At 25.1% G+C, this 21,003-nt stretch overlaps 5 protein-coding genes across 5 annotated transcripts; 3 read left to right on the top strand and 2 right to left on the bottom strand.

Moving 5' to 3' along the window:
• Positions 1-264: 264 nt before the first annotated feature.
• Positions 265-1,464, top strand: cgd5_4500 (possible vacuolar protein sorting associated protein (VPS); the record flags this gene model as incomplete). The annotated part of the gene is made up of 1 exon (XM_625611.1): positions 265-1,464. One exon carries the CDS (start codon positions 265-267, stop codon positions 1,462-1,464), a length of 1,200 nt encoding a protein of 399 aa, XP_625611.1.
• A 157-nt stretch (positions 1,465-1,621) lies between these two features.
• On the top strand, positions 1,622-9,697 carry cgd5_4490 (hypothetical protein; the record flags this gene model as incomplete). Its single annotated transcript, XM_625610.1, has 1 exon — positions 1,622-9,697. One exon carries the CDS (start codon positions 1,622-1,624, stop codon positions 9,695-9,697), a length of 8,076 nt encoding a protein of 2,691 aa, XP_625610.1.
• Positions 9,698-9,789: 92 nt separating this feature from the next.
• On the top strand, positions 9,790-16,551 carry cgd5_4480 (large low complexity protein, possible apicomplexan-specific; the record flags this gene model as incomplete). Its single annotated transcript, XM_625609.1, has 1 exon — positions 9,790-16,551. The coding sequence occupies one exon, from the start codon at positions 9,790-9,792 to the stop codon at positions 16,549-16,551; it is 6,762 nt and encodes a 2,253-aa protein (XP_625609.1).
• Positions 16,552-16,961: 410 nt separating this feature from the next.
• cgd5_4470 (CpTSP7; extracellular membrane associated protein with a signal peptide followed by 2 TSP1 repeats, an EGF domain and a transmembrane region) lies at positions 16,962-18,932 on the bottom strand (the record flags this gene model as incomplete). Its single annotated transcript, XM_625608.1, has 1 exon — positions 16,962-18,932. One exon carries the CDS (start codon positions 18,930-18,932, stop codon positions 16,962-16,964), a length of 1,971 nt encoding a protein of 656 aa, XP_625608.1.
• Positions 18,933-19,735: 803 nt separating this feature from the next.
• On the bottom strand, positions 19,736-20,758 carry cgd5_4460 (hypothetical protein; the record flags this gene model as incomplete). The annotated part of the gene is made up of 1 exon (XM_625607.1): positions 19,736-20,758. The coding sequence occupies one exon, from the start codon at positions 20,756-20,758 to the stop codon at positions 19,736-19,738; it is 1,023 nt and encodes a 340-aa protein (XP_625607.1).
• Between the last annotated feature and the right edge of the window lie 245 nt (positions 20,759-21,003).

The raw sequence follows: 21,003 nt of genomic DNA, 5'->3' as shown, positions 1-21,003 counted from the left end.
ATTCGAATATCGACTCGGTACCCAGTTTAATAAATCATCAAAAAGATTAATTTTAAGGCCAGTGAATTTCAGTACAATTTAAAATATTGTCTTGTAGAAGGAAGAAAGAAAATAAATAAAAAATTGGCTTTCTTTTGTTATTTTAATACATAAAGAAGTAATATTGTAAATGATATGGTGGCATAAAAAGAAAAATATAATATTAATCTGTGGTTAAATTATTTAGAAACATATGTAAACTTTATTTAAAGAATAAGTTGAGAAATGTTGGAAACTATATTACAAAGATTACTTGGAAGGTATTTGGAGCCATATGTGTACAACTTAAGCCGTGAAAACTTAAGGCTTGGAGTATTATCAGGAAATTTAGTATTAGAGAATTTGAAGCTGAAAGAGAATCTTGGTGATATTCTACATTTACCATTATCAATAGTTTCTGGTCAAATTGGTCATGTTTCTATTACAATACCATGGACTTCTTTAGGTTATAAACCTTTAGTAATAAAACTCAAAGAATTACATGTTGTAGTAAGACCAAAAGATTATGGAAATGTGGATGAAGATACTTTGAGAAAAGAGCTTAGAGAAGCAAAAGAAAAGTTGATAGAATTTAAAGAAAAGCGTTTAAATGAGCGTTTTTTGAATGGAGAGTTATCTAATTCGAGTAATAATCCGAATGAAGTTCCAGAAAGTGTGGGCCATTTATCAAAAGACGAAAGAAAGGATTTGAATGGTGTTAAAGATTCAAAATCAATTGGAGGGTCGGATGATGCAAATAATTCAGCAAATGGAACTAATTTACTATGGAGAATAATTAAGAAGATTGTTGCAAATGTTCAATTAGAGATTCAAGATATTCATATATGTATGGTAGGATTTCAATCAAGTGATGATAAGCTTGTAGTAAATCATTCAAGAAATACCAGAAGTGATATTATTATGGGAGCAATGATTAAGTCAGGTTTTGTGGTAACAACAGATTCTTTAGGTAATCGTGATACAAGTTCTTTGAATTCTGAAAGTCAAAAATTGGATGATCCGAATGCTTTATATAAGACTATTGAGATTAATGAGGTTGGAATTTATATTGGTCAGTACTTCCCTAATACTTTTAATTTTAATTCAATTGATGAAGGACGATTGAAAGATTTTAATTCTGAATCATCTATTGGAAATCATCATCGTAACCATAATCATCGTAATTCTCATCCTCATAACCATCAATCTCCTAGTAATAGTCCAAATAGGATAAAGAATGATAAAGCCAGCTATGAAATGGTGAATATAGTCAATGTTAGAAATAAGTTATTGGAAACCAGTGATGAAAAAAGTATGAATGATAAGAAAACAGTCCAAGCATTAGAATCCAAATATTTGTTAATATATGATGAAAATGATCCTCATAAAAGCTTAGGAGCTTGGAGGCTTGAAWRKRKAYTKRRRYYWWWRAYWKWYCWTGCTTAATATWTYTCMCYCACCTGTSAATAATGAGCTTAAAGGAATACTTCAAGTGCATAGTWTTACTGAACATACAATCATATTAAGAAGAAGTCATTTAAGACCAATAATTTTTAGTCTACAAAGTTTAAATGAAAGACAAGAAAAGTATCGTGAAATATTAATGAAAAATTCTCATCTTGTTAATTTAGATCCAATTTCTTTAAAAACAACAACCAAGGATGAGTACATTTCTTTATATTCAAGAAGTTTAAGATTAGAAGCTATTAGATTATATAATAATGAAGGTGATGAAGCAAACTTTTTTGGAGTTGTTGTTCAACCTTTGAATGAGGAGCAATTAACCAGGTTACAAATTCTTGATGATGTTTTGAGTGTTAGACATATAACTAAATGCAGATGTAAGGCTAAAGAAGCTATTAATAGGATTATTATTGAAGCATCATCCAGAAAAAAACTAAGAAATATCTCATCAGAAGCAAAATCACTTCAAATGGAAAATGGAAATTTGATTGTTAATAGTGTATCAACAGGGACAGGTTCTAAGATTGATAAAGAAAGAATTAGTGGTAACTCTTTTCTTATTGGATCAAGAAATCATTCTGAAACTACCAATACCAGTACTTCTTGGACACAATGGGCAATTGGAAAGATTATTGGAACTGGTGGATCTTCTCATAAAGAATCTAACTTAGGATTAGCAGGTGATATGTCATCTTCTCCAAGTTATATGATGCATCAAAGAGGAATTTATTCAGAAGGTGATTTTACTGTATCATCAAGTAATGGATTAATTACAGAAGAAGAAATGGATGTAATTATGACAGCTGTGACAAATGAAAAGTATTTTGAAAAAATTGAAACTCCAACCAAATTTTCTATAACTTTTGGATTAGCATATTTTGGTATTACAATATTTGATGATGTTACTAAGCCAATACTTGATCATCTTAAATCAGATTTATTAAGTAATTTCTCTAATCAAATGAATGTTAATGATATTAATACTAATAGAAATATTAATATAAAGTTTATGGAATCTATTCCAAATCCAGTCATAGATTCTGCATATTTATCTTTAAAATTACATGAGTTATATATACAATTTAATATACAATCAGTAATTGATAGAAATGATAAAGATTGTTATGATTGGAATTTTTCGACTTATATTAATAATTTATCTCTTTATCATTTTAAAAAGAGAATTTTATTTTTTAATAATAACAATAATGGATATGATATCAAGATGAATAATAAAGGATATAATGATATTGAACAAGGAAATAATAATATGGAAAGTGGAAGAGGAGAAATAAAGACTCCTTCAATATATAATTTGGGATCAATAATACGTACTATTTCAAAAATTGATTCAAAGAATGCAATCAATAACGATCAAGTAGATTTTATCAATAATCAATATATTGGAAATAATCCAGAAAAAAGAGGTATTCATACATCTTCAATATTTCTATACTTTACTCATAATGTAAGTCAGGAAGGAAATTCTCTTAAATTTGTATTGAAAGTGAGTCCATTGGAGATTTTCATTACACCACATTTTGTTTCTGATATTTATTCTTTATTATATTTGTATAATTCTGTAATAATTATTCCAGAGAAGATTCAAAAAGAAAGTCAAGATATTTTTGATAAAGATTCTAGATTTGATGGTCAAGGAGATAATAATAATAATAATAATAATAATAATGAAAAGGAGAGAAATTTTTATCATAATAATAAACGAATGAGTATAGGAAATTCAGGTCAAATAGAAGATTCTGATGAGTTTGTTGAGAATCTGTTAGAGAAGAGTCATAATGTAAGGTATTTATCGTCAAATAATTCATTTCCTGATTATATACATTTTGATATAGAGATATCTTCTCCAATATTTCATATAATATGTACTGATTTTGAAGATCAAGCTAATTCATTATCATCTATTCAGATTTTTCTTGGTAATTGTTATATTAACACAAGAACAATATGTGAACTCAATAAATTGGATATTTCTGTCGAATTTTCCAACACTCAAATTAAATATCTCAATTATATGAGGAAGAGGAATGTTAATAATAATAATAATAATAATAGCAAGAGTTCAATTATAGACGATAATGATTTGTTAAAGTTAAAAAAACATGAGATTTTTAATTTTAATTCAGTTAATTCTCCAAGAAATGAATTAAAAGAAGAATCCGAGTCAATAATAGATAGTTTAGAGTTGAATAAAGAGTTTACAATTCTACATCCTATTCCAGTTTTACTAAATACAATAATATATAATCAAAAGAAGGAAGAAATCAACTCAGATAAAGACAATCTTTCAATTATAATCAAATGTAATTTACAACAATTTATTTTAACTATCAATGATGATACGATCAAATATTTGATGCATATTCCTTTATCTTTCTATAATTCTTTATCTTTACCAATGGTAATGGGATACTATTATCTTCCACCTGATACTTTATACTTGGGAAAGTTTTCAAGATCAAAGAAAGGTGATCATTTAATGAAATATAACAATAATAATAATAATAATAATCATCATCATCATCGTCATCAATCAGGAAATAATAAATCTTTGAAAAAATTAAAAGTGTCTGATAATTGTTCAGATTTTACGAATGAAAAGAGTTTATCTGGATCTCCTAATTCGAATGATTTGTTAGTTAATGAAATTAAAAACAAAGATGATAAAGAAAAAGATCATAGTAATCATCTTATAGAAGGCCAATCAAAGATTGCTAAGAATGTACTTATTTTGATGAATAAAACCATGAAGATAGAGTGCTTTATCAAATCTGATATCTTTAGTTTTACAATACTTTCAAATGATAAAGAAACTGACTTAATTCAAGGATCTATTAAAGGCATTTCAAGTTACTTATCTTTTGATTCTACAGAATCAATTTACCAAGGAAAGATCAATCTTTATAGGGCCTTATTATATTCTTCATTCACCAAAAAGCCATTATTACTTACTATTTCTGAATATGATCCAGTAATTTCTGACATTTCTGAGATTTATAGCAACTTGGATAAGAAACATCATCTAGTTACAGTGAATAACTCTGAACGGAACCAAAGCCAGAGCCAGAGCCAGAGCCAGAGCCAGAGCCAGAGCCAGAGCCAGAGCAAAAACCAGACCCAATACCGAACCCAAAATCAAACCCAAAATCAAACTCAAAACCAAAACCTGTCTTCCAGAGACCCTGAAAATGTTAATTACTCGGGATCTGAACAACCATCATTTGAAAATGATAATGCCTTTGAGGATGCTATTGAAGACTATGATAGTACTCTTGACATATTCTTTTCCTATAATGGAAACAACTTTGATGAAAATTTACTTGAAGTTTCTATAGTATCATCTCCTATAGAATTTTACTGGGACAAGCCTACAATACTTTATTTGATTGATTGTATTAAATCTTACCAAACAGAAGTTTCACAAATTGCTCAATTTCATTTGGAAACTATGAATAAAATCTACTATTTAAATAAATTCTACTTTACTTATATTGAAGGTGGATTAGTCAATGATCATGAAATTACATCTATATATGGTAATACTTTTAGACTTTGTGATCTTGATTACTATGAAAAACTTCAATTTATGATTAATATGAGACAATTTCTAATTCAATCAGAAATTGAAAATGAAGACTTTAATAAAGAACATGAAATACAACAATCAGAGTTATCTTCAAATAATAGTATTGATTTATTATTAAATGAATCTAAAAATAAAACAAGATTAAATGGAAATCAAAACTTAAAAAAAGAGCTTATTTACATATTATCTAGTTTAGAAAGTCAAAATTGTTGGATTCATTGTATGATTTTAATGCCACCAAAATTTACTTTTATACATATTCAAAGAATTTACTTATTCTTACATGATTTATATTTATCATCCAAAAGTTTAAATAATGATTTTTGTAAAGAAGATTCTCTTGAATCAATTATTGAAAGTTCTTATTTAAGCCCAACTTTAAGCAGAATTACTATGAGTAAGAATAGAAGACGTTTTGCTTCAGCTTCTAATACTAATACAGATGAATTATCAGAGAATAATGACTATAATGATGATTATCAAAATCTAAATCAAGGTAATAATATCAATGATTATAATAATTCTTCATTATATTATTTTAATAATGATTATGACAATTATTATCATAATTGGATGTCTTCTGGTTTATATAATTCAGAATTGGATGATTTATTTAATTTCAATATTGAAAATGATCATGTTGGATTACCAGAATTCTCTTTTAATATTTCTCAATCAATAAATAAAGGTTCTTCTTTAAATAAAAATCCAAAAATTAAATTAACTCATATTATTAAAGGTGGATCTTTATCTATGATTAAAGATGAGAAGATTTATATTACAGCAGGAGTTAATAATATATGTATATGTATGGATATATTTAATACTGGTGATAAAATGATAAAAATTTCAATAAATAATTGTTCTGTTACTATTAATAATAAATGTATCTTAACTAGACATTGTAATATTAATTCAGAGAATTTGAATGAAAATAATCCACTTTTACTTATGTATATTAACTTATATAATAACAAAAATTTAAGAGATATTTCAAGAAATGAACTTAATATAGCTTTAAAATGTTATATGGATTCTATATGTTATATATTATATTCTAAAGATGTTTTAGAGTTTGTTGAATATATTAATGATGGAATTTTGGATACTATTATCAGTAAATCTTATAAAGTTGCTAAAGATATGACATCTAAAAAAATACTTTTATATTATTTATCTATAAGTAATTCAATAATAAAATTACCAGAAAATCATCAAGGATGTAATATTTCATCAAATTTTCAAGATAATGTTGAAAGTTATTTAAATCCTATTGATATTTTTGATGAAACATTAAGAAGATATAAAGATACTTTACAAGATTTATTACAAGAAATGTGTTTGGATTCAAAAAGACCATTTATTGAAAAAACAAAAGATAATAAAAATATGACCAAGAATTTTGATTCAAAATTATCTTCTTTAAATAATACTGAAAATAATTTAATATCTAATTATATATTATCTAGAGTTAATAATAGAGAATCTCTTTTTTTATTAGAGAAATCTATTTCAGATTATCCAAGATTTAAAACTATATTATACGATGTGGAATTATTTGATAATACTCAATCTTATTGTGAAATTAATACCAAAAATATTAAAATATTTAATAAACTTGTGGATAATTCAAAATTAATTAAAACATTTTATAATATTTCTGATAATAAACAAGAAGAATTCAAAAATCAAAAGAAATCATTTTTTGAATCTTCTAATGAAAGGATATGGACTAGTACATTTATTATTAACAAAGGAGTTTTGGATATTATTGAAAAAGATGGAGGTTCAGAATCAATTCAAGGAAGAGTTTTACCAGATTTGAATGCATTAATTGAATTTTCTTCAACTAATAGTTTTCCAGATATCAATATTCCAAGAATATTATGTGATTTAAAGACTATGGATTATTCAAATCATGATTTAAATGATAAAATTACTTTATTAAATGTTAATATGTCTCCTTTGGAACTTACTTTATCTCGTCAACAACTTACATTTATTTTTAATGTTATTGCAGAGAACATATTAAATAGAAGTCATCAAAAAAGAGATTCTAAAATAACTTATATTCCAGATCAACAAAATAATAATGATAATATTTTAATTAAAAAAACAACAGGAAAAAGAAATATATTAGTTAATGTAAGATTACCAAGTTTATCTTTAGAAACATCTTTTGCACATGTAAATTATTCAAAAGATCATGGTTTAACAAGTACTTCTCTTCCTTTGTTATTAATAAAACTAATAGATTGTGAAATAAGATCAAGAATATTAAATATTGGAGAAAATGATGATAATTTTACAAGTATTACAATAACTTCTAAAAAGTATCAATTTGATGATATTCGTTTAACAAGTAATTTAAGATTTAGAAGAATAATACATGGATTTACATTAGGTAATGTATTATGTAATGAAACTTTAAAATTGAATGATTCAGGAATGTATGGCTTTAATAATAATAGTAATAATAATAGCAATAATGGTTGTAATTTAATGAAAGAGACTGTGGATCAAGTGAATGATAATCTTAAGAAAGAAAAATGTTCAATACAATTTGTTTGTCAGATTTCAAATAAATTTGGAAGTCATATTTTACTTAAAGCTTATAAACCTCGAGCATATTTTGGATTTAATTGTATTATTGATTTCTATTATTATTTATCTCATAGTTGGAGATCTTCAGCATTTTCTAAATTGGTGGTTAGTGAAGATCATTCTATTACTTTAAATTCAAGTCATTTTGGGAATTCTACAGAAAAATTGGATCATTATGATTCAAGAGATAATAGTAATTGTAAGAATAGCAATGGTAATAGTACTAATAGTAATAGTACTAATAGTAATAATAATAATAATAATAATAATAATAATAATAATAATAATAGTAATACCAATAATAATATTTCTTTAACAAAGATGGAATTTAAGACTTCAGAATCATCAACAAGTCGAATTTTTAGGGAGAATAAAGAAAATGTTATACAAGAATTTGAATTATTATTGAATGAAATTAATAAAAAGTCATTTTTTAAATTTGAATTCAAGTTAGAAATCGAAAATGGTATTTTTGGATTTACAAGTCATCCTCAAAAAAGAATACTAGATTATATTGAAAATCTTGAAAAATTTCATGATAAATTAATACTTATATGGGAAACTAATATTGATTGTAGTATAACAACTTATAATAATGAGACAATAATAAAAAGTTTAAATCTTTTAAATAGTTTGGTATATTTTACAGAAATTGAGAATAATGAATTGAATAAAAAAGGAGAAGAATTACAAATTTCAAAGTCAAAATTGATTAATTTAAATACATTTTCAAATAGTTTATTAAAACCAATAATTAATATGGATAAAAATCAATTATTATATATACCAATGACTTATGAAATACCAAGAATTTCAAATGATTATAAGAAAATTATTATAGCAGAATCATTTAATATATTAATAAGTGGTAGATATTTAAGTAATATAAAAGATATTCCAGATATATATACAACTTTAATATCATTAAGTGAACTTATACTTTTAATTAAAGTTGATGATTTAAATATTTCAATTTCTCCTCCATTATTATCAATTTTATTGGAAATTGCAAAGAATTTATTTTCAGATGGTCCAACAATTTCTCCTTTATATACTTCAACACTAAAAAGTGATTTAATATCTGATCAAGATGAGAAAGACTTAGTTAAACAAGAATCAGAGGATGATTTTGAGGAGAATAAATCAAGAATTAAGACTTTAGGTCCTCCTCCAATTCGTAGAATTTATGATTTAAAGATAAGTTTAAATAAGTTTAGTATCAATTTAATAAGTGATTACAATGAAGGAGAAGGAGGAGGAGGTGGAGGAGAAGAGGAAGAAGAAGAAGAAGAAGGAATAAAGGGAGAAGGGAGAAGAAAAAGAGGAGGAAGAAGAAATTGCCATGATTTTTATTATAATAGAGAAGAATTAGGATATCTTCCAGTGTTAAATTTCGAGATTTCAATACCTGAATGGAGAATTGAAATAATACCAATAAAAACAAATCATACAATTAAGGATGCAAATGTGAAGATAAGTATATTGGATATTAATCATCAAATTTGGGAACCAATTTTAGAGAAATGTATATTTTCAGTATATTACTTTTATGATCATTTAATTCTTTATGATCCATATGTTAAGCCTTTCAAGAAATCACATAGAAAATATCTTCATTCCACATTTTCAAAAGCTGTTTTAATTAATATTAAACCAAGCATTCTTGAGGCTTTAATGTCATATTATAACTATTATTATGGATTTGGTGATAATAATAAGAAAGATACTAATAATTTATCATCCAACTTTAGAAACTATTATGAAGATATAAAATTGGGTAATAATTACTACAATAATAAATCAGTTATTGAATTAAAAAGTCTTTCAAAGCCAAGAAATATTATTGAAGAAGAGTCTGAATTTAAAGATCATGATTTGGATCATGGTTGTGATCGTGATCGTGTGATCGTGATCGTGATCATGATCATATTCGTGATCATAATCATAGTCATGATCATCATAATATTGATGATTCTATCAAGAGTAATTCTATTAAATATTTAAATTTGACAGGATTCCCATACTATTGTTTTGTAATCAAGGGTGATAAATTAGAAGAGAGTGAAGGTTGTGAATTTAATCTGAAGCAATTCTTTATGTTGGCTCCTTGTAATCAATGGAGTAAAATTGAATTAAATTCTGATAAAAATATGGATCTGACTTTCTCTCAATCAAATGAAAAACCAATTTCAGAACTAGGATTCAAATCCAAATCCAAATTATCTTCTATATCACTCAAATATGTCAATAATTGTAATTCACAGATTCCACTTCTCAGAGTTTCTCTTCCTAATAAATTATTTTGTATCTTCTCAGCTCCAATGGATATGGATGTTTTGAGACTTAAAAGAGAATTTAAAAATCTAGATATTGAGTTTATTATACGAGTACTGGCAGTATATAAGTCTTATAATCTCGCTCAAAATGTACTTAAATACTATAAAGATTTGGAGAATCAAGATGATTTATGTAATAAAGTACTTGGACCTCTTCCTAATGGTCTGTGTTTTACTCATTTTCAAAATAATATTGTCTCAAGTGCAAATATAGACACAATTATTCCATTCCATAATTTATATTACCTTAAAAGCAAAATATCTAAAAATAGTGAAACTTATAACCGATTATTCTCAGATATTAATTTTGACTCTTATATACTGGGAAGAGAGGGAGAGCAAGAAGGTGCAGGAGAACGAGAAGATGGAGGAGAAGGTGAGGGAGGAGAAGGTGAGGGAGGAGAAGGAGACGAGTATGAAGAGCGAGAAGGTGAAGAAAAAAAAGAAAAAGTGAGAAATATGGAAAATACAAAGCTTAGAAAAAGTACCGTAGGAAAGGAGTCTACTGGAGGACAAACTATCTCTACTACTGTTACCTTTCCTTCAAATACAATTCCTCCCAATTCTAACCCCACCCCCCTAAACAAATCAATTGCCAAGTCTATTTCAAAATCATTCTCTAAATCTTCAATGAAGTCTTTCCAAAATGGAATTAAAAGAAATCTTGAGAAAAAATTATTAAAGAAAACTGGAATTACTACAAATGGAAAATCATCATCGAAAAAAATACTTACAAAAGAAAATATTAATAATTCTAATTACGTGTATAAAAATGTTATTGGACAAATAATACCAATCAATTCACAAGAAAAATTGTTTTGTCTTATATCAAATAATAGAATTGTTAATAAAACTGGTATTCCTTTAGAGATTTGTTTTATTAATGAAAATAATATACCCATACAATTATTTGATATTTCTAATATATCCATAGAAAAAGAGTTAACTAATTTAATATTAAACCAAGAAGTACCAAATCATCATTCCAAATATAAAAATATCTATGATCAAAAACATTTTAAAGAATCTAAAAAGTTAAAATTCAACTCAGAATATATTACTGATAATCAATTAAATTATAATGAAACTAATTCAATACCATTATGGTTGAATAATACTGATATTATTAATACAATACTCAATTCTATGTCTCAAATTTATAATGGAGAAAATGATATTCAAGATATATTATTTGAATCCTCCCATATTATTACAAATAATAATAATAATAATAATAATAATAATAATAATAATAATAATACAATACAAAGAATTAAACAAAAAAGATTCTACTATTCTTATTTTCTACCTAATAATCATATGATGTCAGTTCCTCAAATTGCCCTATTAAATGATCATTGTAAAGTAATATTTAGACCATGTATTATTGGACTTTTGGAAATATATAATATACATTGTCAATATAATAATGATAATGATATTGATCAAATGTTGTTTGATCAAGAAATCTTCCTTAAATATTCAAAATTAATGAATAATTATTATGATGAAGATATACTTAATGAAGAATTTCATCAAATTACTTATGAACTTTTAAAAATATTTAAAACTTCAAATGGTGAATTTATTATGGATTTATATTATTCTTTCTGGAATCATTTAATTAGTAGATTTACTAATACAAATAATCAAATAATGGATCTTTCATATCTTCAATCTAGAGGATGGACACATTCACCTATTATTACTAATAAAAATCTTAATACTTCTCAAACACATTTTTGTAATTTATATCCAGATTTCAAGAATTATAAAAAATCTGAAAGTCATTATAAAGAAAATGCTATTTATTTTCAATCTTATATACAAACTTATCAATCTTTATTTCCAGGAAATACATGTATTAAAAATATTCTATTATATCCAAGCTTTTCTTTATTAAATTTATCACCAGCTATTATGGATATTAAATTTAAATCATTAAATCAAAATCTTCTACATAAATGTTCAAATGTATTATTCAGATTTAAACCAATGCATCATTATAATATATATCAACTTTCTAGTGAAATGAAATTACAGTATAAAGTCAGAATAATGTTAGAAACTAACTCTTTAAGTGAATTTCAATTCAATTCAGAATCAAGAAAAACTGATCAATTATTATATACACAATGGTCTTCTCCAATGGATTTAAATTTATCAGATACAGAAACTCCATTTACATTATACTGTAATAATAACTCAATAATTGACTTAAAATGTACAATAATTGATAAAACAAATCAAAATTTACCGGGTAAGAATAAATTTGGTTCTCTTTTTGGTAAGATGCAGAATAACATTATTGCTTTAAGCTTAAGTACTTGGTTTATTAACAAAACAAATCATAACGTAGTACCCATTTTTGAGAATTCACCTTTTCCTTATATTAACACAAAATCAGGGGCATTCTTTTTAAATAATTCAAGTTTTCAAGATGATGGCGATTATGATGGCCGTGATCGTGATCATGATCGTGATCGTGATCGTGATCATGATCATGATCATGACCGTAATCATGATCATTGTCATAATCAAGGAAACAATAAAAAAGGTGAAGATTCTGAGAAAAGAATACTAAGCAAGAGAAAAAATAAGCTTGGAGATGAAGAAAAAATCTTTCTCCTTAATAATAGACATAATTATTTAAAAATATACTTTAACTCTTATGAAAATTTAAAAGAAAAATATGGAAATATTGGTCAAAGAATTAATGATGAAATATATCTCAAAGAAGAAAAAGAGATTCTTGAAGTTATTAATAGCAGTGAAGCAAGTATTTATAGCAGTGGAGGTGGAAACTATGATAATAATAATAATAATAGTAATAATTCAAATATTGGATTATTAGAAATACCTCCATTAAATGGAACCTACTCATTTCCCATTGTAAATGAAGGAAAAGTCTACTTTTTCACAGTTAAAAGTAGTCCTTTATTTTACTATAATGATTTCTCTTGTTCAAGTAAAGTTATCACCATTTCACCTCATATTATTATACAAAATACCACAGATGATCAATTTATTTGGAGTTCATTTATGTTTCCTTCAGGAAATGATGATCTTGATAAAATTAATGCAATTTCAAGAATTGATCCAAATAATCTTCTTTTACCAAATTCTGATAATACAGAAACAAGAAGATATTTAGGTCCAATTGAAAAAGATTTTATTACTTCAATAAAAATTGATAATCCAATAAATTCTATTTTATCTAATAATAACAATAACAATATTCATAATAATCATCATTTACAAAATTTAAGATCTAAAACAGGATCTAATATGATTACGGTACCTTCTTCTTCTTCTTCTTCAATATCAGGATCTGGTATAGAATCAAATAATTCAAATAATTCAGAAAATAATAAAAGTATGATTAAAGATCAAAGTATTCTTTTATACCTAAGTAGATATGTTGAATATAAAACAAACAATAATCCAAAATGGTCCCAACCAATATTAATTTCATCAGAAAGTAATGGAATATTTTATATGCATATACCTAAAATGTATGAAAACCAAATTCAAGATGGAATAATTGTTAATCCAAAAACTTATTGTATTGAAATGATTGCATCTAATGGATTATTTATTCTAAAAATTATTAAAGATTTTTCTATTGGTAATAAATGGGATGGAGTAATTTTTACTAATTATTGTGATTATTTATCCAAAATCTATATAGAAACTTATCATTTTGAACATAATTTTGAAGAAATAAAAAAGAAAAGAAAACTTTCTCTTTTATCATCAGGATTATTATCAATTGGAAATAATAAAGTAACAAATAATAATGATAATAATAATAATTTCTTATCAGAAATGAATGATGATATTACTATTAGATATATAATTAGCAGTGGACAAAAAAAACCAATAAAAATTTCTTGGTCATCTCCTTTTGTATATAACTCAAGAAACTGTAGATTATATATAATTCCAAATCAAGAAACTTCAGAATTCATTGATCAAAATGGTATTCATAATAATAATTGTTATAATAATACTTCTGGTATATTAGCTTTTGATATGAATTTTAGATATAATCAAAATAATCCATATCAATCAAAAAGATATATTCTATCATTACCAGAATCTGATATAATTAAACTTTGTACAATGTATCCATATTTGAATCCAAGATACTTTTTAAATAAGAATGCTAAGAAAGGAAATGGTATGAATAATTATCCAATTGCAACAATTTCTATTACAGCTAGAAATAATGGACTTTATATTGATATTCTTCCACCAAGAAATCATTCATCTTTATTATTAAATTTACTTGGTAATAATATTAATGATAATAATAGTAATAATAATAAAATAATAAATAATGATGATGAAACCACAAAAGATTCTTTTCAAAAAGAAAAAGTTTATATTGAAGACTTATACCAAAAAAGAATCCATGAAATTAACAAACTTGTTAATAATGATGTTTGGTCACTAATTTATACATATTATAGAAAAATTACTTTGGATATTTCTCAAATTGGAATTTCAATAATTTCAGAAAATAGACAAGCTGAAATTGTCTACGTGGAATTAAGTACAATACAATTTAAAAAACAAGAAAAGAATAGAAATGGAATAATAGAAAGTTATAAATTTGTAATAGGTAATTTACAAATTGATAATCAATATATTTCATCAAATTCAAAATTTTATATAAATAATTCAAGTAAATTCTATGGATCACCAGAATTAGATAATACAGATTTAGAAGATAGTAATAATTCAGAATTAGACAATTCAATAATTATTGGATCAAATGGAGTAGCACCTTATGTACTTTTAGCAAACAGATCAAATAATGAAAAATCAATAGATAATATGAATCCATTTATTACATTAAAATGGAGTTGTTCAAATGCAAAATCACAATGGGAAACAATAATTTACAACTTTGATTGTGAATTAAGTGATTTGGAATTAAATTTTGATTTTAATGTATATAGAATTTTGAATGAATTTATGGAAGAATGCAGAAAAAATTCAAATAAACAATATATATTAGATATTAAAAGTATTTTATCAAAAGATCAAATATTAGAAGGTGTTGAACCAAATATGACATTTTCAATAGAAAAGATAAAGATTGGAGCTTTAAATTTATATGTTTGGTGTTCAATTCCATTATCAGAATTGAATTATATTCCAGAATGGTTCAGAATTGGACTTAGAATTTTAACAGTATCAAATGCTTTAGAATTAAGAGGTGCTCCAATAAAATTAGAATCACATAATTTGGAGAATTCGATTGGTACAATTCAAAATATAGTAAATGCTTTTTATGAATATTATATGGCAGAACTACTTTGGAGAATTGGTACAGTATTAGGACATAGTTCTTTTGTAAATATTCCATTAGTACCATTACAAGTTGGTAAGAATACATTAAATATGGCATTTTCAACAATATCAATGGTAAATTCAAATATAACAAGTTTACTTTCAAATTTAACATTAGATACAGAATATATAAATTCAAGACAGAGAGAATTACTTTATAATAATTCAACAATATCTTGTCCAAATTCTTTTGGAAATGCTCCAAAATTATTACATGGAACAAATTCTCAACAAGCTTCAAGCCTTCGTCAAGGTTTTGTACAAGCAGGTCATAACCTTACTCAAGGTATACTTAGTTTAGGTAATGTAATAACAAAACCAATAGAAGGAGCTCAAAAGAGTGGATTTACAGGATTTTGTACAGGATTAATAAAAGGAGTAACATCTTCAGTTGTAAGACCAATCGATCATATAGGACAAGCTTTAAATAACGTAATAGATGGAATACAAGCAGAAGTAAATAAACCACTTGGTGGATATAAAGAAAGAATTTATAGAAGAAGAATTCCTAGAATGCTTTACTCTCAATATAGTAAGATAAGTGATTATGAGATTCAAGATGCGTTACTTCGAGATATTATTGGACCAAAATTTGCAAGACATCTTAATCAATACTTTATTATTCCAACAGATCATTATTCTATGCCACTAATATTGTTATTATTTCCAAAGAATATAGTTTTAATTAAATTAATGTCAAGTTTTTCAATAAGCGATTTAAATAATAATTGTCAAACAAGTTTGAGAAATAATATTATTAGAGGAAATAGTGTTGTTGGTGTTAATGGGGGTAGCAATGGTAGTAGTATTGGTGGCAATAATGGGATGAATTCTAATTTTGGTATCAGTTCTTCAAATAGTATAGGAGTTAATGGTAAAGTATCTACAGGTGGTGGTTTTTCGTCAGGTTTCACTTCCACTTCAAGTTTCTCATCTTCTGGAAGAAATAATTTTTACAAATCCCAAATAATTTGGTTAGTTAATATAAACAATATTAGAGAAGTCAAAGCAAGTTCTCATGGGATTCTTATTGAGCTTTCCAATGAAAAAAGAGATACATTACAGATTCCAATATGTAAATTTTCCCTAATTAAGAAGATTATCGTTGCTTTGGATAATTCTCAAAATAATGCGTCTCCTCATTTAATTTTTAAGAAATGAGGAATACTAAAGAAAAGTTCATTTGATTTATTATTTTTGTTTGTATTTATGACTTTGACCTAGTCTTGTCTCATTTTCCTAAACTAAAATAGATTAGCATTTATAAGATCAAATTGAGAGGAATATTTTGAATTAAGTATTTAAAAAATTGATAAACCTTAAACTCTATTTGTATTGGCCTATTACTATTATTATTATTAGTGTTGACCCACATGCAATCAATTTGGTCGATTATTGCCGCCTAAATATTGCATGCATGCATATATGCTGTGAGTGGCAAATTCGTATTATTTAAATATATAAATATAAATATATAAATAAGTAAATAAATAAATAAATATATATATATATATTTATATATTCGGATGTAATATAGAAGAAGAGAAAAGAATAATAATGAAGTAAATAAACTAGTACATCCAATTTCCTTCATCATTATTTACCAAATATCCCTCATTAGAATTGTCATAATACCCATAGTTGTAATTATACGCATTTGGGTAGTATTGAGGTTGTCCATTTGCTGCTTGTACTGGATCTGGGGGAGCAGGGCCTTGACTGAAGGCATAATCCCCATCTCCTGCATATGAAGGATCCATTGTATTTGGAGTAACTATATTTGAAATTTGAGACTTATAAAATATCCCAACAGCCAAAACAGCTAAAACAATTATAATATTATAAAACCACCAAGGAAATTCAAATTGATCACAAGTTTCTCCTCCGTAAAATGGCGGGCATGTACAAGCGAAGTTTGACTTTGGTAATTCACTACAAATACCGCCATTTAAGCATGGAGAAGGATCACAAGACTTGGAGCAAACAGAAACATTACATTCTTGGACTTTGTTAAGATCATGATCACATTTTCCACCATTTTGTTCTGGAACAACTATGGATCTTGTGGAAATTTGACTTCCAACACCACAAGTTGTACTACATTCGCTCCAATCTGACCATTCTGTTACAATACAATCACTAGCGCAAGAAACACCATGGCAAGATTTTAATTGGAATGTATCAATACAGCTTTCAATAAAATATGCTGCACTTAATAACTTTCTTGTTCTGGTTGTTGATCCTGATCCACAAGTAGCTGAGCACTCACCCCACATTGTCCATTCCGAATATTGGCATGGTGAGCATGAAATATCAGCATTACAAGGACTTGAATCAAGTAATTTAGGACATGGTAAACCACCATTCATACTTGGCATAATTACTGAACGGTATCTAGCTTTTGAACCAGTTGAGCAAGTTTTTGAACAAGTTGACCAATCTGTCCACTGTGAGATTTGGCAATCTTCTACTTTTGGATAAATTTGTGATCCTGATCCACTAGTTATTTGAACTTTAGTTGGAACACTTGCAATACAATCAATAATATCTAATTTTGTTCTTCTAGTACCATCAACAAATACATTAAATCCAAACTTTCTTCTTACTAATTGTACTTGAATTAAAGAATTTGCTGAGTGAGTAAATTTGCTGTTATCACTTCTAGAATAACTACCACAACCTGTTTTATAACTATTACCAGTTACTTCAAAATAAAATCCTACCTCTCCTGAGCTAGTATATACTTGAAATCTAAATGTACCATCAGATTTTACTTGAGAATGTACAAAAACTATGTGATTATTTGGCCATGAAATTACTGGTGGATCTGATACTTTACTAATTTCATAAACATCTGCATAATTCCCCAAATAGTTAAATGCAGAGTTTTCTGATATAATATTTTCTGGATAAGCTATAGTATCTGAATGGACTTTATTTCCTACATCATATAAATAATATCTTAATATCTTTTTCTCTTGATATTTCAAAAGTCCTTCTTTAAATAAAAAATAGTCGTTTGTCGCATTCTTATCTTGGGTTTCTGTTTCATTATTTGAATAGAAACTTTGAACTGCTTCATTATTAAGATTCATTCTGTTGTTATCTTTTCCTATTCCAAACATAGCTTCTAAATCCACGTTTTTTCTTTGTATTCTCACAGAATTACTATCAAAATCTGCAATTGAAGAAGTTAAATGATCATCTTTCCTATATAATTTATTATTAGATAATTGTTTATTATTTGGTCTAATTGTTCCAAATGTTTTTCTTTGATGATTTTCGTATTCCCTTTTTCCATGTAATCCATCTTCTGGAACTATACATATTCTTGAGTGAAATGAATCAGTAAATATACCATCCTGCTCTCCATAGTATTCACATGTATTTTTCTTATTTAAATCCAATACCGATCTTCCCAATAAAGTTTCCTCACTACTTTTACTATAAACATTTTTTGTAAATATTGTCCATAATAAAAGTAATATAATATACCTTACTGCTGATGGAATATAAATGCTTCTAAAGTTAATTGAATCCATGAAAACACTAAATGTTAGTTTTACCCTTTTTATTATGGGTTTTTATTTATTGAAAATAAAAAAAATTAACTAATTTTATTTGGGTTTAAATATGAATACTTTTCAACTTTAATTATTACTATTTTTAATTTCCTTTTTCTTTAATAATAAATGAAATATAAATATATATACCTCTTAAGTATTATACTTGCATTAATAACCTAAATTCATCATCATTTATTTATTTTTTTTAAAGAAAGTAAAATAAAACCTTATTTTACTATTATTAATCATTAATTTCAATTTTTCCCTAATACACGGTATCTTTTTATTTAATGTGGGGTAACATATTTTTTAAATACATTTGTATGATTCATAATATTTAGAGTCAAATATACCGAAAAAAATACGAATCTATTTCAATTTACTAACTAAACTACTGATAGCATGTTGAATCTATTAAAAAAGTGATCAACTATCAAAGACAATGTATTAACTTTTTTTCTTAAAAAAACAAAAAAAATTTAATTACAAGAATAACTATATTAACTCTGAATTAATTTATTTTTAATTTAATAATAATAATAATATTAATAATAATAATATTATTATTATTAATATTACTAATTGCCCCACTCAATTATATTCCCTATTTACACTTTGAGCGGGGTGATTCACACGTCATTAATAATATTGCCGGTACTGAAACGTGAGTACATGTGGAAATGCAAGTAAATATTTTTAAAAAAAATGCATGCAGAATAATGATAGATTAATAAATAATTTTTCTTCTTAATTTAATAACAAAATTAATGTAAACTTTGTTAAAATAATTGAATAGTATTAGTATTTGAAAATGTACAATCAGAAAAAGTTAAATTGTTGAAAAATTGTAATTTGTGGATAGTCATTTTGGAGGTTTCCTTTTTAATATACTGGAAAATTTTTGGAAGTTTTTGAAATTCAATAGATAAAGAATATTTATTATTATGATTTAAAATATATTCAAGTATATTAAATTTTGTGATATTTTCAGAATGATCAGAATAATTTAAATTACTGGAATAAATGAAATAATTAATCCACTCAGTTTTCTTTTTCAATAATTCATAATTAATTTGCTGAATAGGTTTATCATCGATTTTAAAATCATTATTATTATTATTATCATTGTTATTATTTTGAATGAATTCCTGTCTGATTACTAAAAAATCATGTACAGCTTCGGACACTTGATTTAAATAAGATATTAAAAGAGAAATAATATCAATAATATCACATTTTGTGTTATTATCAATTTTGAATTGATTATTTACATGGTTTGATTCCAATTCTAATTTTGTTTTATTAGAAATGAGTTTCATATAAGTTATTAATTTGAATATAAATTTAGTAAATTCTTCAAACTCTAAATTATGTAAAGTATTATTTTTTTGAATTTTAGAAATAAACATTTTTAAAATAATTTTAAAGTAAGATAATTGAATTAATCTTACAGAATCAATAATAAAGTTTATTGAGAAATTTATAATATTTTCTTTAAATATATTAAAATCTTTGATTATCAGTAACTTCTTAAAATACTTCATTGGATATTCAAGTGTAATTCTTACATTATTAAAATCTTCATTAGAATTAATTAACATTTTTGAAAGTGGAATACTTAGAATATTAATCCAAAAATGTATTCTCATATATATAAATCTGCATGAGAAGCTACTAGGTATCATAAACATTTGTATAAAATCATAATTAATCCAAATATTTATTAACAGGTCATTTTTTAATTGATTAATATATCCTTTAATCGAGTTATTAATATGATTCCAATTCAAAATAAGTTCCATATTTGAATTATTATTTTTTTCATGTATTCCCTTTAAAATAAAATTGATCAATAATCCATATATATTCTTAGTGGAATATAAATTAATAGAATAATTGATAACTTTCTTATTAATAATTTGTAAAATTTCACAATCCAGATTAGAAATATAATAATCAAAATACAATTCTAGTATTAAATCATTAATATTAAATTTGATTGATTCTGAATCCGAAGATTCCTTTAAATTAGATAAATCAATAAATT

This window comes from Cryptosporidium parvum, chromosome 5, assembly GCF_000165345.1.
Source record: "Cryptosporidium parvum Iowa II chromosome 5, whole genome shotgun sequence".
Classification (NCBI taxonomy): domain Eukaryota; phylum Apicomplexa; class Conoidasida; order Eucoccidiorida; family Cryptosporidiidae; genus Cryptosporidium; species Cryptosporidium parvum.
Note: the sequence above shows the minus strand (reverse complement) of the source record. Positions and strands in the feature narration are given on the sequence as shown.